The sequence below is a fragment of the Erithacus rubecula genome (assembly GCF_903797595.1).
Source record: "Erithacus rubecula genome assembly, chromosome: 1".
Lineage (NCBI taxonomy): Eukaryota > Metazoa > Chordata > Aves > Passeriformes > Muscicapidae > Erithacus > Erithacus rubecula.
The window spans coordinates 33,991,770-34,008,187 of record NC_136658.1 but is presented as its reverse complement, the minus strand read 5'-3'; the positions used below and the strand labels follow the sequence as shown (position 1 = coordinate 34,008,187).

The following is a 16,418-nucleotide window of genomic DNA, read 5'->3' as shown; positions in this document are numbered from 1 at the left end:
CCAATCTAAGCTTGGCATTTTTACACAACAGAAAACTAAGCTAGCCATTTTTAAAGAAAGGAGTTAATGCAATTATAAAGGATTTTTTTCAGTAAAATTTCTTTTAAAACTTTCCACCATCTTTTTCAACATAAGTCATGAATTCTTGACTTCACATTGGAGTTCAGTGTCTAGTTAGCTAAATAAGTTGATTGACAGAAATGTTTGTGGCCCTGTGCTGTATAGTTGTGTTGAAATAATTCAGGTTAAAAAACTAAATTAAAACACTCCCACTGACTATGCTTTTGTTTTGTTTGCAATACCAGTAGCATGATACTAACCCTCAGCAATTCGTTACTTGTTTACTTCAATTCCTTTTTTTTTCTGCTTCTACTCCAACCTCTGCATCTATTCACACACTTTATGGAGTAAAATGTAGGCTAACCTGTACTCTGTTATGTCACCTTTTTATTTCAAATACTTCATGTAGATTCTGCTTTCAAGGACAGAAAACACAGTTATGTTTGGAGATGCAGACAATAATTGGATTCGTTCTAGGCTGCAATGGACAAATTCTGAATTTCTGACTATTTTTAAGAAAAAAAATGTTCCACTTTTCCCCCCCAGAAAAAAGCTTTATGGCATTCCATACTGCATTAAGACTAAGACTGAACATATTAAAACTTCTGCTGTCTTAGAATCATAGAATTGGTTAAGGTTGGAAGGCACCTTAAATATATCTTGTTCCAACCCTTCTGCCATGGGCAGGGATGCCACTCATCAGATCAAGTTGCTCAGGGCCCAAACCAACCCAACCTTGAACACTTTCAGGGATGGGGCAGCTTCTCTGGGCGACCTGTTCAAATGCCTCATCATCCTCTGAGTAAAGAATTTGTTCCTGACATCTGATCTAAACCTTCACTCTTTCAGTTTAAAAACATTGCCCCTTGTCCTCTCAACATCTACCCATATAAAAAGTCCATCTCCCTTCTTTTTATAAGTCCCCTTAACATGCTGGGAGGCCCCAATATGTTTCCCCTGGAGCCTTCTCTTCTGCAGGCTGAACAACCCCAGCTCTCTTAGCCTGTATTCATAGGAGAGTTGCTTCACTCCTCTTATCATATTTATGGCTCTTTTCATCCTCACTCCTACTCTATTTTGTATTGTTATGCCCTTATGCAGTTCTTTAAAACCAAAAGCTCTGGGAGATCAAAAGTAGATCCCATTTGATTCAGCTGATATATGATATTGTTGAAATATATTTATTGATAAATGTACAATGTACTTATTAACAATTTTGCAGTATTTAAAAGAGTTTAGTAGACAGATAATTAAGAATATATTTTAGTAAAGAACTTTTGCTTATTAGCCAATTAAATAGCTTGATAACTAACATAAACAACAAAATTATTTTGCAAATTATACTAAGTGTCATTTTTGAGGGATAACTCATGTTCCGTAGAGTCTGGGAAAAAGTCTTCTGTGCAGTTCACAGTGGAATGATGTAGACATAATGTGCCAGCTGGCAATACCCTCTTTCAGCCTTGTTATCCAGCCTGGACCCTGGAAGACAGTGAATTCCAGGGCAAGCATGTCCCCTCCATGGCTCCATGGTTACATATGGTTGAGCACAAGCAGATTATAGGATGTTCTCCTTTTCCACTATATTTTTTGTGCTGTATTTTTTGCAGTGTCTGGTGCTGACTGTAGCAGGAGACAATATCTCCTAACAGACTTAGGGGTCTGACCTAGTCTATAGCTTCTAGTTTGTTAGCAAACACCTTTAATGGGGTTCTTTCTGTCTGCTGCTATTCCAGATGGAAGCATAACTTTTTCTTTCTCACAGTTATTCTTCATGAAATCAACTCAAACTGCCCAGAGCTGGAAGACTCTAACCCCAGAGAGAATCAATTTACAGATGGAAATGGTGTAGCAGAATAAAGCATATTACCTTCCAAAGTGTTTCGGAAACTGTAATTGGCCATTTTATCCATGGGTCCAGATTCATACTGAGTCAGTGAAAGGCAAAATTCAACATCAGCTGAGGTTGGGAGCCTTGGGGTCCTTGATTTATCGTGGTTCCCAGGATTTCTCCTTAAAGGCCCCTCGCCTGTGGCACTGCATAAAGCCTGCTGGCTGTTGTACTCTTCAGACCGAGTGCAAATTACCTGTATAAAACACTTTCCATTAGAGGAGTTGCAATTGCAAAAAAATAAACAACCAAAAAACCAAAAGAGGCACTTTGATAAATTTATTTTAAGAACAAAGAAAACGTAGAATGTAATAACTTTGTTTCAAGAGTATATATTATTTTTTACGTTTCATATGTATGATTTTAATATCAGATAGTTATTTCATTGAAAACAGCCCTCTAATGCAGTGGAAATTTTGAAATAATACACTGATCTGTATCTGAAATTTCCCATGTGGACTAAGCCATCAAATCATTCATGCTCTTGAAAACTCACTGAGGTTAAATTCAGTGTTACCCACCAATGCAGCAGGACATAGAGCTAAATCTGCTGCTGAATTTGCTAAATGGAGGATTTCTGGCTTCATCAGGCTACTGAAAAAAAGCCATAATCACAGATTTTTTTTACCCCACACAGTAAGAGTGGAAAATGCTGACTTGGAATATAAAAAAAAATATTATGAAAATATCTGTGTGTGCATTGTCACGTTAAATAAACACTTGCTTTATGTCTCAATGATGCTACAAGTATGAAATGGGAAATTGTGCTGCTGCAATTCCTTGAAATGTTGCAGAGATGAACTTATATCACCAACTGAAATACCATAGTGATGGATGTTGTGAAAGGATCTTAAACAGAGAGGTGGATAAAGATGTAAAGTACTGCCAGAATCTAGCATCATTTATATAAATATTCTGAATTCACAGACAAAGTTCAATTACAATGGTATAAAAAGTCATTATTTTCCAGATGATCTGCAGAAGCTGCCAGTCCAATTTGAGACTCCTGGAAAAGCAAGGTAGTTCAGTGATGGGTCTATGAGAATGATGCAGAACAACAGTGGCTCAGAATTCCCAGAAGTTCTTTTGTATTCTTAGCAGGTAACATTGAGGCTCTGAATCACACTCAACTGTCTATTGTTTTGTTTCCCTTCTGAAAAAAACACCAAAACAAGTAAAACTCCAAACCACCAGAGACCCCTTTAAAACACAGGACTTTGCAGTTAGCAAGTAATCAATGTGGTTAATGAGGAATTTTGTAGAGAAAGGATAGGTCTGATTAGTGAGTGAAGCATCATAGGGGAGAAAACACCTAACACTGAAAACACAACTTGTTTTATCTTGAAGGTACATTTCTATTTCATGGCCCAAAACAATGAACAAGAAGGTGAGTGAAAGCAATCATCTCTGCTTTGAATGAGATGGAAGAACATGTTTAAGGAAGTGGCTGGTAGATTCATTTCACCTATACCAGCCATGTGGAAACTATGAGATTGAAGCAACGCTTTAGGATGATCTCTGCAGTCAGGGAAGAGGGAGGCATGTCCTGAGTGTGATCCAGCTCTCCCAAACCAGATGTCTGGTAGGTGAGATGTACTTACCTCTAGGGGTGCCTAACTCTCTCCATTGACTAAGTCAATGAAATAAAATTAGTAAAAAATCAATGCAGAAACTGTCTCTGGACTACAGTTAGCAAGGGAAGCAAAACTAAGAGTGTTCAACTTAATGCTCTATTTCTGCATTAGGGTGGGATGAATCACACCCTGGAGGCTCAGATGTGCTTCTGAACTAACTAAAGACAGAGCCAAAGGCAAGTTGATGTGCTGCTGAGCTAACTTTTGAACGAGTGGAAGGAGATCAGATGAATCCTTTTGTAAGTGATTTGATGACAAATTTACTGATAATTTTTGATGAAGCTGGTGATATAACACAGAGTCCTTAAGAATCTGGAGTTCCTAAATGATAAATTTTCTGTGACTATGAATATAATGAAAAAATAGTCTCATCTTTTTTGGGGGTATAAAAGAAAGCTTATCAGAGCAATTTATCCTTAGACACTGCACTGTCAGCTGCAATCTGTCCATGTCTGTTAAAACTACTGAGGTGCCCTTGGAGGCTGTAGATTGTTTTCCAGCAGAGTTGCACAAGCTCATTTCCCCCAGAAGCTCACCAAATGGGTTAGGATTGACCCATCTAAGAGAGGATCAGGTCAGGGGTGTTTCTCTAAGGGAGTCTCTTCTAAGAATCCCCACCAGGAAAGGAGAGGTCATGACAGGGAGAGGCCCAGAGTTATAAAAACAAACCATGGTTTATGCTGGTTTTATGATTGGTTTGTGTTACTGAGTGAGTTGATTCCCACTAGAAGGAAAACAGGTGGATGATTCAGGAGAAGCTCAAATGATTTCTTTGTTTATAAAAATGTACCATTCTGTGTCCCTACAAGTGCATTAGTGATGAAGGCAAATGTGTCTTGACTGGTGAAACTCAACCTGATTCTCAGCTGTTGCTTGGCTCAGAAACTACCTATGTGTGGATTTTCTATCTATGTCTCTTTTGGGCTTTATCTAGGTTCAAATCTCCTGGGTTCTCCATTCTGCCATCTCCTATCTTTCATCGTTTTCCTACTGCCCTGGGGATATATCCCTATTGTGTCTTAAAGAAGAATCACATGCAGTGTTCAATGCACAGTTTTCAGATATTCAGAGAGGGAATCTTCAAGCATGAGCTGAAATATAGCCCTAAACAAAGAAACTTTTCCCCTTTGTTCTGTTTATCCATTTCAGTGGGATTTAATGTAATTGTTAATGTCATGAGGCTTATAAATTTTTAGAGTGCTAATGTTTTAGGTTTTTTTCCATTTATGTCTCAGTGTAGCCCTCATTAGCTGTCTGACTGACCAAATTCATCCTAAACAAAAGCCAGATGCTACAAGGCATTTGGAAAGTCATGGTCAAGAAATGCCATAAGTCCCGGAAATGAAAACACGTGTCTGTAATCTTCTGCTATTTCTTTTTCTGAACTGAAAATTAAGGCCTGGTCATAAAATGAATGAGAATGCTTTTCCAGAAAGATTTAACTTTGGTGATATCAATTATGAGTCTGTCCTGAAACTATAATTTGTTGTTTTAACAGTCATGCAATGTGCAAGTGATACTAGAACACAGATCAGCCAAATGGTTCTTTCTGGATGTAATCTGCATAAATCATACATAAAATAGGTCACATCACTGCCTTCTTTTCCTTCAGCATGAATACTTTCTGCTATAAATGTGTTGGTCTAAAACATGATATTTTATTCTCTTTCAGAACAGTCCTGAGAAAATTTCTCAGTACACCCTGGACTAACCTTCAAATTCCAGCTGCACCTGCTTGTGTGAATTCACTAGTTACAGGGAAATTGTTAGGAAGATACTCTGAGGAAAAGCTTATGTAAGTAGTGAGCAGAGTAAACACCAGTAGATGGCAGTCCAGAATATGCAGCCTTGCTTCTGGACCTTGTAGCACCCAGCAAAAAATACCCCTCTGTGCACTGCAGTTGAGATCTTGAGCACAGCTCTTCAGAGTGTTTCTTAGAGAACAGATTGTAGAGGCTACTGTCTCACACCTTTGGCTAACAGGAAAACCTTTTGTCTTTTACTTTGCAGCTGCTTGCACAGACCAGCCCCTGTGCCAAAATAAAGGGAACTGCATGACAGAAGATTCCCGTGGTGTTCAGTCTTTTGCCTACTGTCTTTAAATTCAAAGCTTTGGGGAAGTTTCTGACAGATTTCTTGGGGTTGCTTTTGCTTATTAGATCTGTGCTCACAAGGGCATACAACACTGGTAATAAACACTTGGGAAAAGAGGATTCTCTATTTTATTGAAATAGGTGCTCACTCACAAAGTGATCTGAAGTTCTTCAGTTTGTTGGGGCAGTGGAGCCACTCAAAGGGCTAAACCACACTTCTGTGTCCTTTAGAACTGATCCCTTGCACTGCTTTTCCTCTGAGGCCACTGATCCCCCCTCCAGAAGCTGTACCAGCATATTTTCATAGTGCTGTGTAGCAGATTAGATAGCCTAAAAGAACCACTTCAGACTACAGTCAGAGCCGCCACTTGATTTGCTGATGTGTGCCAGCCACAGACATGTGATGTAGGCACTTCACAGCCTTCCTGAACACCTCCCCTCATCTCTGTTTGTCCTACGTGAAATCTGGACTCCTGAGTTGGAGCCTTGGGCCCTGTTATGGAGCCAAAAGATGTTTTGTACTGATTCATTATCTTTCTCCGTCCTTCTCCTTATTCTCACAACCTTGCTTGGGAATGTCATTAAAGCACAGCTCTCACACTGGATTTAAAGCATTTTTTCTCTTTTTTTGGCTGCATTAGAGCCTGGCATAATTAATCCTAATTAAATGGCATCCAGAAGCCATTTACTCACCAAACCAGGAAAATGCAAGAAAATCCCCAGATACAAACTGTGCCTTGGGACCTTGTTTTTATAGGTGGAGCTTTGAAAGGTGATGTATCTGCAGCAGACCAAAGGGGTTTTAAGAGATTTTGTACATTTTTATGTGGTTCTTCATGTACTGCTGAATATTGCTGGGAAAAGTTAAACATGCAGAGAATTGAAAAAAAAGGAGAACATATGCAAAGCAAAACCTTGAAGAAATTCTCAGAAGCATCTAAAAGTGCAAGGTCCTTAATTGTCTTTTTCCCCTTTATGGCACATATATAAACTGGGGGAGCTGTGAAACTGGAGCTAAAAGGAGATGAGACAAACTGACAGCATTAAAACAAACCTGGGGCCTTCAAGGTGTTTTCTCAGCCTTCAGTAAAAGCTGGCTGAGTTTCACCTTTTTGCTTGATGGCAGCCCAGACTGGAGGGCAGCCTATACCAAATTAAACATCTCAGAATGGTGCTGGGATGGAGAGGAAAGTCTGCTACCAGTTCTTGATGAAGGGCTCTCTAGCACCTCCTGGTCTGACAGGCTGTGATTCCCTGCTCTCCAGCTCTGTACCATCACTGCAGCTGTCTCCATGTCTGCAGTGAAATCACTCACACCTCCTAGAGAGAGGTGGTAGCCTGCTTCTGCTGGCAAATTATTATCAAGCCCCAGTTTTTATGATAATAATGTAGCTATTGATTTATATGCCTCTAAAGGTGCCTATTCTTTATCTCTTACTTTGCCCAGCTCCACTGTCACCCAGACATGATCCCATGGACAGCCAGTCACAGGGACATAGAGGCTGAGGATGCCCAAGTGGCTGCTTCTGCCCTGCACAGATCAGGATACCCTCCTGCTGTGGTCCTGAGGTGGCATGTTAAGCACCTCTTCCAAGAGGAAATGCTTCAAATTTGTAATCCATGTAAGCATATAATTAGAGAACACACTTCATAAATTCTTTCTTTATAGTTGCTCCATTTGGGCTCTTGCTTTTTAATGTACCTGCCTGTAGCTGGCACCACAACCCATTAAGTTGCAACAAAAATTAAGTTTGGGAGCTCCTTGGGTGTCCACAAACAGATGGATGTAAGAGTTTGGCTGCTTTAAGAATCAAGAAGTGCTGGCTTCTGGTGTTTGTATTTCTGAAAATTCCCTGCAGTTTTAAAGGTAGATGTAAAATAATGTTTCAAATGATGTGTCAGGCAATTCAGCTAGCAATACAACTACCCGATAAAATGTACTTTGAATTAAATAACTGTGTCTGAATAGCTGAATTAATTTTTCCTATGAAGCAATGTTTTCAGGTAATGGATCTAAAGTACTGTCATTATTAGTTGAGAAGCATTTTATCAATTTTCTATGTGTGTAACTTGTTTCTCTTTTGTAGTAGCTTTGCTTTTGTGTAACTGGTTCTTCAGGGTGATATGGAATGAAGTGCTAAGGGAAATTTTCCATGCTTGCAACAAAGAATTGGCAGCAGGCTTACCCCAGCACATCTGAGAGCAGCCAACTCTCCACGTTATGCAATTGCTGCTCTCAAGTCTTAGCAGAGACAGAATAGAGGGAGCTGAAGTTGGTGGTGTTTCCTGCTTACCACAACAGCAAACTGAAATAGCACATGGATTCTCCAACTTTATTTTCTTCATCCTATGTCTAGCACACTGTGGGGATTTCCAGACTCTAATGTTCACTGCCAGCACAAAGATTCTGCTTTTAATTTGCAGGAGGCTTTTATGCATTTGCAACTCCGTTGACTTCAGTTGTTTCTTGAAATTAGTTAGGGTGCAGAAAGGAGAAAAATTTAACCTCCTACTATTTAGAATCATAGAACAGTTTTTGTTGGAAGGGACCTTTAAAGGTCAGCTAGTCCAACCCCCCTGTCATGGGCAGGGACATGTTCAACTTCTTTCATATCAACTGTTTTTTGAAATCCATTACTTTTAATAATTGCTGAAAAGAGCAGCTAAACAAACCCCCCAAAACCCAAAAAAGAACAAAAAACCAAAAGCATACACACAAAAAACCCCTCACTCTCAAAATGTCATGGAATACCTCTAATTCCCATATAGTTTCCTGTTAAGATGACATGGAATTGCCAAAATTGCTAAAGCATTAGTATGTCTCATGCAGTCCTAGTGCTGAGTATGACACTTGAATCATCACAAACAAGTCACTGAAAGCATGAGAAAACCCTTCTCACCCACCCTTAACATGAGCTAAGCAAACAAACAAAATCAGTGAAGATTCCTGATCGTCTTGCTGATAAAAGAGAGGCAGGAATCAGAAGTGTCACTTAGATGACAAATATGAGAAAAATGTGGATGGATAATTCACTCAGCCAAGTGGTAACAGCAGCATGTTGAAGAAAAAGTAAGGTGAAAGCAAGAATTTCTGCATGTATCCATGGGTATCCATGTTGCCATGGCAACCCTTCAATGGAATAAAGTATTTTCTCCTTTCTTTGGGATTAAAAAAAAAAAAAAAAACAAGAGGGATGGTGTTCTGCAAATAGGCACTTTACCTTTTTAAAAATAAATCTAAACCATTTCCTAACATAGCAGCATAGCAGGCATCATTCTGTTGTGCTTTTGAAAGACACTTAAAATTCTAAAAAGGATACCATATTATTGATGTGCTATTCAAACGTTTCTCTTGCCCTCTTATTATTTTGAATGCTTGCTAAAAGCCTAAATTCCTACAAATTCCTTCACATTTCTGGATCCTCCTCTTTTTTTTTTTTTTTTTTTTTTCCTTCCACTCATGCTGTTTTGTTACAGAGCTTAGATAATCAGAGCATTCTGCAGCAGATCTGTGGCTGTTTTTGTGTTCAAGCTAAGGCTATTTTTTCTCGCTTTGGATTTTTCTGGAGTGATATTTTGATCTCTTACTTTGTGCTACTTGAAGAAACTGTATTGACTGTTATGCCCTATTAATCAATTTTTAAAATTTGGATTCAATGCTAATAAAGAAATATCTTTACCCCAAACTCATGACTGAAACTGCAGATCTGTTCAATCTCTTTCATTCTTTCTCAGGATAAGACAGGAGAGCCCTACAAAGATGGAAGATACTAAAGGGAAATGATAGTATTTGAAGGTGAAGTTACCACTTATTTTGGAAATTTTGATGAAATTGTAACATTTCCAAAAATCTGAAAAGAACCTGAAAAATACAAGTGGTAAGCATTTCCAGAAAATATCTGGAAAATTACTTAACTACTCTTACCTATGTATACTGGCATGGAAAGTGTTTTAAACACAACATACCTTTTATTCCTGCACCTCTTAAAGTTATACAAAATTACCTCTTTGAACAACTTTATTTTAAGACTGTGTTAGTGGGAACTAACTTTAAATGAGAAATTATAAACCTGACTGTTTCTTAAATATATGAATTGCTACTAATACATTTTCTGTGTATTTATTACCATGATGAAGATATCTGCAGAATCTGGACACAATTAATAAAGCCTTAAAAAAAAAAAAAAAAATTCCAAACCAAAAAAACCAGCTAAACACAACTTTCTGACAACTGTATGCTTTTTAGAAAATCCTGCTAGAAACTTGCTGATTCCTGTGTATTACCTGTCTCCTCCTACCTTGGTTATCTCATCCAATATACTGTATTGATAGTTCCACTTGACACATGTAACCAGTGCAATTCTGGTTTCATTTTATCCACTTTACCACATGTACAGTTGTCACACAACCATTTATTCAGCTCAGTGTTTCTTTCTGATAATGTAATCTAATTAATCTAGTAGAGTTGATCCATATTCATGCTGTTAGAAATGAGAAGAATTTGAGAAAATGGGATGAAAATGCATATTTGTATCTCTAACTATTTTATGGCTATGTCCAGGAGAATACCCAGGCACTGAGGCCAAGCGACAGCAAATAGTCCATGTCTATGACAGTAAAATAATTTTAGTCTTGTAAACAGGGTGTCTCTATGCAAACATCCTCCTGGGAATGGTCCCTGAAATGTACCTGTCTGAGAGAGAAAAAGGAATGCCAGAGAATAGCCTAAATAGTTCTGTCACTGTTTTTCCAAATGCTTGAATTAAGAGGTATGCACATTCTCTATTATTTGGGAGGCACAAAACAAGACTAAATACAGCACGACCAGCCCAGTAAACCCAGTTGGGTGCTGATTTGTGATATGCCAGAATCTCCCAGAGCTGCTTGCATTTGTCTCTGTTAAATCACTAAAACTGCCCAGCCTTCATTTGGGCTGTTGCTACAGAAATAAACAGAAGATAGATTTAGACGAACATAATCACAGACTTCAACGCCAGAAGCAACTGTTGCCATTGTCATGATGGAGTGTGTCTATTGAAGCTAATGGACCTCTGTCACTGTGTTCCAGGCAATGTGGCAGTGATGAGCAAGAGACCAAAAAAAAGCTCTCAGTGTTTCTCAGAGGACACTGTAGCTCAGCTATATGAGACCTTATCACTCACATATACATGTAATTTTACTGTGTTTTATGGGCTCATTTGAAGTGCTTTTAATTGGCTGGAATCACTATTGTGTTTGTCTCTCAGTTCCCTTGAGCAACAGAGATTATTTCTTCTATTTCTGTGAACGACTGATGTGGATTACACAGCTGATTCTTCTCTGCTCTAAAGCTGTGGTTTGCTTGTCTGTCTGTTTAACATTGAAAGCAGGTTAGTTTAATTTGATAGTTTTTAAATCATGGATGGGAGGAATACACTGGGAGAGGAGTAAAGTGCCTGAAAAACCCTTGCTTCTATTTCCATCATTCAGTCACCCCCTATTTTGCAAGGATGATAGAAATCCATGTGCATAAATCCTGCTCCTCTGACCTAACTGGCACACCAGAATCAAGCATGTTTAACCTGCTAAAGGCCATGTTTGGACACAAAGGCATAACTTTCCCCCTTCCACTTTGCTTTTATGTTCTTAATTAAACAGTCTAAATCCTACAGTCAGAAAGAAATCAGACAGAGTTACAAATAAATTGTTCTAAGTGAAGATTAGGTCCAAATAAAATCGGATTTGCTCCCTGCTATTGCTTACTTTCTCTTCTGTCTAAGGGAAGGCAGAGTGGCTAAGCTCCCATCTTTTGCACCTCACCTAAGTGCTTAAAATAAGCTAGGATTATTCCCTTCCCCTTTCCTTGGCCAGTTCTTACCTGCCACGAGGAGAAAATGGATGCTGGGCTGAGTAAATTAGGATTGGTGGGATGTCTGCCACCCATGTACTCATCATTGCAGACCTCACAGTCCTCTGCATCTCTCCAGTCCCAGTAGGGGATGGTGAAGCTCTCATCCCCTGTTATTCTCTGGATCTGACGTTCCCACATGAGCAGAAAGGCTCGATGCCAGGGCAGGAAACCAGGGGCTTCGTGGGCAAAGTCAATGTCCCGCCACACACTGGACCCCCCTAAGAGTGCATCTCGAGAGGCATAATAATGCATCCACACAAAGAGATCATACACATTGATGTCTCTGAACATGGGGTTGGAGCCATTGCCCATCTGAGCGTACGTGCCAGTAGCAATAACGTAGTCCTGGCTTGGGATGCTCTTTGCCAAGTTAAGATAGGCAAGAAACTTGTTCTTCTCAGTGGTGGTGAGCTGGAAGATGTTTCTTCTTATTTTCACTTGCCTTTCAGCACAGTTGATCCCGGAGAAGCCAAATTTGCACTCCCCACAGCTGAATCCCATGAAGTTGCCTACACATCTACACGTCCGGTTGTAAAACACAGAGGGCCAGTCCTCTCTGTCATCCACTCCTGAAAAAGGGAACTGTGGTCCCAGTGGAGCCTGGGAGAGAAGGATGTTCTGGCAGGACCCTCTGCCGGAAAGCTCCCCACAAGGGGACCCGTCCCCATCCCAGGGGGGACAGCACTCCTTGCTCAGCAAACTCTGCACGTTGGCACAGACCCTGGGGAACTGCCCAGTGGATGGCTGAAGGATGACGAGCAGAAAAGCCAGGGCAAATAGCAGCATACTGACAGAGCAGCAGGAGAGCATCAGCGCTATGCTTCAGTGCCTGGAGTGTTCTCTCTGGCCCCTCCAAAGGCCTGTGTGTGAAAGGAATTCCTCCCCTCCACCAGCAATGCTTCACTGCTGACTTCTGCTACAGCGCACCCTGCAATGTCCTTCCCCATTCCCACACGAGATGCATTTACACACAAAATACACTTCAGGGTTAATCTCATCATCACATGTTCTAGGTGAAAGCCAAGTGACTTTCCCCCCACCCCCTACAAGTTTCAAAATACAGGCATTTATTATAAACTTTCATCTTCTGCCTAGCACATGATTGCTCTCCTCTGGCAATTGGAGAGGAAGTAAAATTAAAGTTTTGACACAGAATCAATTGTAGATTCTTAGAATTCCTAGTTTGATTATATGCTTTAAAGTAAATGGTTGGTTAAGTAAAGACGTGGCAGAATCTGGTCTGTAAAATAGGAAGAACAGTGAACCTAAAAATGAAATAATACAGAATTTGTGAGCAAACTAATTTTTTAACAGGAAACAAAAGTAAAATGTGGTCAGATTAAGTGTGAACACAGGGCAGAAGCAGAAAAAATTATTTGACTTAGCATTTTTACATTTCAATATAAACTGCCTTTCTCGAGTTAGCATATGGCAAAGGGAGGTGAGGGAGGTAATATACTTTTCATAAGAAAATAATTTTTGTTCTCCTAGAACTGATAGCGTTTTCACAGTTGATGACACAAAGAAATCTGCATGACAGTCTTCTCCACAGTTTTGTGGGGAACACAGACAATCTGCCAATAGATTTTCAGAAAGCACTTTGAGCATCTGTCTCTGGATCAGGAAAAACACCATTGACTCCTGTTTTTCTCCCATCAAGCAGTTTGCAAACACCATATCTGTGTTCTTTACTCAATATGTTACTGGGAAGCCTCCAGACCACCCACCTCTTTCTTGTTGTACATTAGCCTGAGCAGAACTGACAGAGCTGCATGAGCAGATTTAAAAGTTAGACGTTCTTTGAAGCTGCCCCTTGCAAGAGGACAACTGTTGTTTCACTGCTGAGCAAAGCACACATGAATTATCCATTACTTTCCTCAGTTAGTACTACTGTTAGCAAGAGTGGCTTTCTGGGTTTTTTTTTTTCTCACTAAAAGATTTGTGAATAATTTCCTTGTGCTTAGGGAGGACAGGAACATATAGGCAGATGAAGTGAGAGCTGTGCTGGGAAAGGAGCCCTTTGCTGGGATCAGGAGATCATCACATGACCATGCTGAGGAGCACGAGGTGCTTTAATCCTGTTGGCTTCCACGCCTCAGGTATTCCAGGGGATTATCCCTGAGTCCCACTTCCAGGGAGACTGTGATGGGGGAGCCTGGAGCAAGAAGGGCAAAGGGAAAGTATTTGCTTTTTCAGAAAAATGTTTCTAACTGTAGTCTGATGTTTACTATTTTTTAGCTGACTCCCCTGGTTCCCATGTTAGGCTTGTAAAACGTATTCTATCATAGAAAGGCTGCTTGTTTGATTTATTTTATTTTGTATGTACCTGGCTGTTTGGGAAACCTAAATTTTATTTACTGTTCTTCCCATGGAGGCTTCTACAAAAATGCTATGCATGAGGAAAGACCCATCTCTGAAGGCAGCAATATATATTTTTTTAATTTTCGCTGAAAAGCTACAGGGATTGGGAAAAATTTGAGGCAGTCTCAAACTGGACCAGAAAAACCCTCAAATATATATTTATGCAGACAGTCAACAACATGTTTTAATACTCAAATAAGATTTTATGTTTAATGTTACAAAATAAGAATCTGAGCCTTGAGAGTTGTCATATGATGAGTTTCCGAAGCAGCTGGTTAACCAGGGAATTCCCTGTGCAGTGGAATGGAAGAGAAGCTTTGAATCAGGAATGTGACTCAGGAGCAGCACACACCCCTCTTCCTTTATAGAGATGTCAATAGTTACTAGAAGGAAAACTCCCAGAGTAGTGAGGAGTCTCCCTGAAGCTCACCTGCTGGCTTGTTTGCAGTGTTAGGATCAGATTTACAGCACTGTGCTGCAATGCTAAACTGAGCTTCACAGAGACAAGGCCTGTGGATTTCTGATGCAGTTATGGACAAAGACAAGGAATGTTCCAAATAAAAAACTATGGCACTGAATGGGGGTTCACATTACCTCATCAAATTAATTCTTTGTTTCCTCCAAGCTGAGCAGGCTGATCTTCAAAATATCATGTCTTCCTTTTGTAAAATGCCATGGAAACTTCCATTCTCATCTGCTAATACTGAAGTGATCAAAGTTTTAAGTAATATTAGTGTGTTTTATAAAACTCTGATAGCTGGATGGCACCATGAAAGAAGCATCCCTCAGTATTGCTTGTTAATTGCTTGTTAATTACTTGTTAGGAATTCTGTGGGGATTTTAGGTCAAGCTACCTATGTTGAGTGGGAAAAAAAGAAATTTGGGATAGGGAAATGGAGAATAATTATTATTGTGGTTATTTTAAAAGTCAAGCATAAAAGTGTGGGAAACAAAGGCTGGATAGACAAAGTTGATGCTGCTCAATTATCAGTGGAAATACGAATTGTCTAGAAAAAAAGAGAAAAAAAGGTTATTTGAGATGGATAAATACAAGGACCACTTGACAATTAGAGAACAAATAGAAGGACAGATAGTCTTTTAGCCAGACAGGAAATTCAGTCTGATAAACCAGTGGGCTCAGATTGTGTGGACCAGTGAATGTTACTGGATCAATGCTTTTATTATGTGGCCATGTTATGTTTTATCTGATATTGGGATACGTAGCCACAGACTTAATGCATCAGAAAACAGGCATTCAGACTGGTATGAAAACACAGGCCAAATATTACAGGTGACTTCTAGGATCAAGAAAAATATCGTTGATCTGCAGTCCAAAGCAAGGGAGAAGAGATGCTGATGCAATCAGAGCAATGCAAGTCAAGAAACTATAGCAAAAGTCAAAATGCAGTTTCTCCCTGTTATAGGCTGAAGATAGCAAATAGCAGAAAAATAATTACCAATCTATCAACCTACAGTCTGCACAAAACTTGCCTTATACCTGTCAGTCTTGATGACAGGACAGCATCTAAGGGGGATGCTAAAGCAATATTTCCTACAGGTTTGTTACACTCCACTTACAGTTCACCTCTGCTTTCAGATCTTTGCTGAAAGGCAGCCTGACTTCTGGCTTTTAGCAGCATGCTGGGCTTCTGGCTTTTAGCAGCATGCTGGAAATTTTGGTATGCTTTCCTATCAGCTTTCAGAGGAAAAGTGTCAAACAATTTCTTAGTACTAAGTGGCTCATACCTGTGGCCTTGATAACAGGCCAGTGTGCAGATTTAACTAGGTGGATAATGTCGTGCTGTTTCAGGAGTCTCTGTCTCTTCTCAGAGCTCACAGAGAGGTTGAAAGCAGAGAAGGTTTTTCAGCAACCTACAGGGAAATTATTTGTGTTTTTTCTAGGATAATGTTCTGCTTATTTTCCAAGGGAAACTTGCCTGCTGAGGGGCCAGACAAGCAAACCAACCCGTGCAAAACTAGTGATGGAAACAGCTAAGGGAGGGACAAGACCAGCCTTTGCTCCTTTCCAGTGTCCTCTGCTTCCAGTGATTCCTCTGCCTGTCAACTGAAGGCAGCTTCCTCCTGGCCTGCCCATGGTTCTGGGATCATCTTCAGAACCAGCTGTATCTAGCAAGTCCCTCTAGGTGCTTCTCACTGACTTGTCCTGCTCCATTTACCCAGCTCTGAAGAGAAAAAGAATAAAAGCTTCTAGTAGCTGTGTGTTGGTCTTCTCTGTGTGCACGCTTTGGAAAATGGATAATCAAACAGTGTATTAAAAACCACAAGAGTGACATTTAGCACAGAGCAGGTCTCAGCAGCTCCTGGTGGTAAGGCAAACACAGCTGTGCAGTGTCAAAAAACTAAATTTGAAAATGGAATGAGAGAATCAGTTGGGACAGGTACAGGTATATAAATCAGCTGGGACCCTTGGAGGCTGAGGTCACCTCATATAACCTCTTCTGGACCCAGAGCAGCTAGGCTTCCTTCAA

The 16,418-nt window shown here is 40.0% G+C and overlaps 1 protein-coding gene across 1 annotated transcript in view; it reads right to left on the bottom strand.

The window, feature by feature from the left end:
- The window catches only part of TYR (tyrosinase), a 42,694-nt gene extending 30,223 nt beyond the window's left edge, over positions 1–12,471 (bottom strand). Inside the window, exons 1-2 of the mRNA XM_079321040.1 lie at positions 11,536–12,471; positions 1,931–2,147 (exon numbers count right to left, since the gene is read on the bottom strand). Coding sequence (XP_079177166.1) covers positions 1,931–2,147; positions 11,536–12,378 — 1,060 coding nt within the window. The 5' untranslated portion in view covers positions 12,379–12,471. The remainder of the gene's footprint in view (positions 1–1,930; positions 2,148–11,535) is intronic.
- Positions 12,472–16,418: the final 3,947 nt, after the last annotated feature.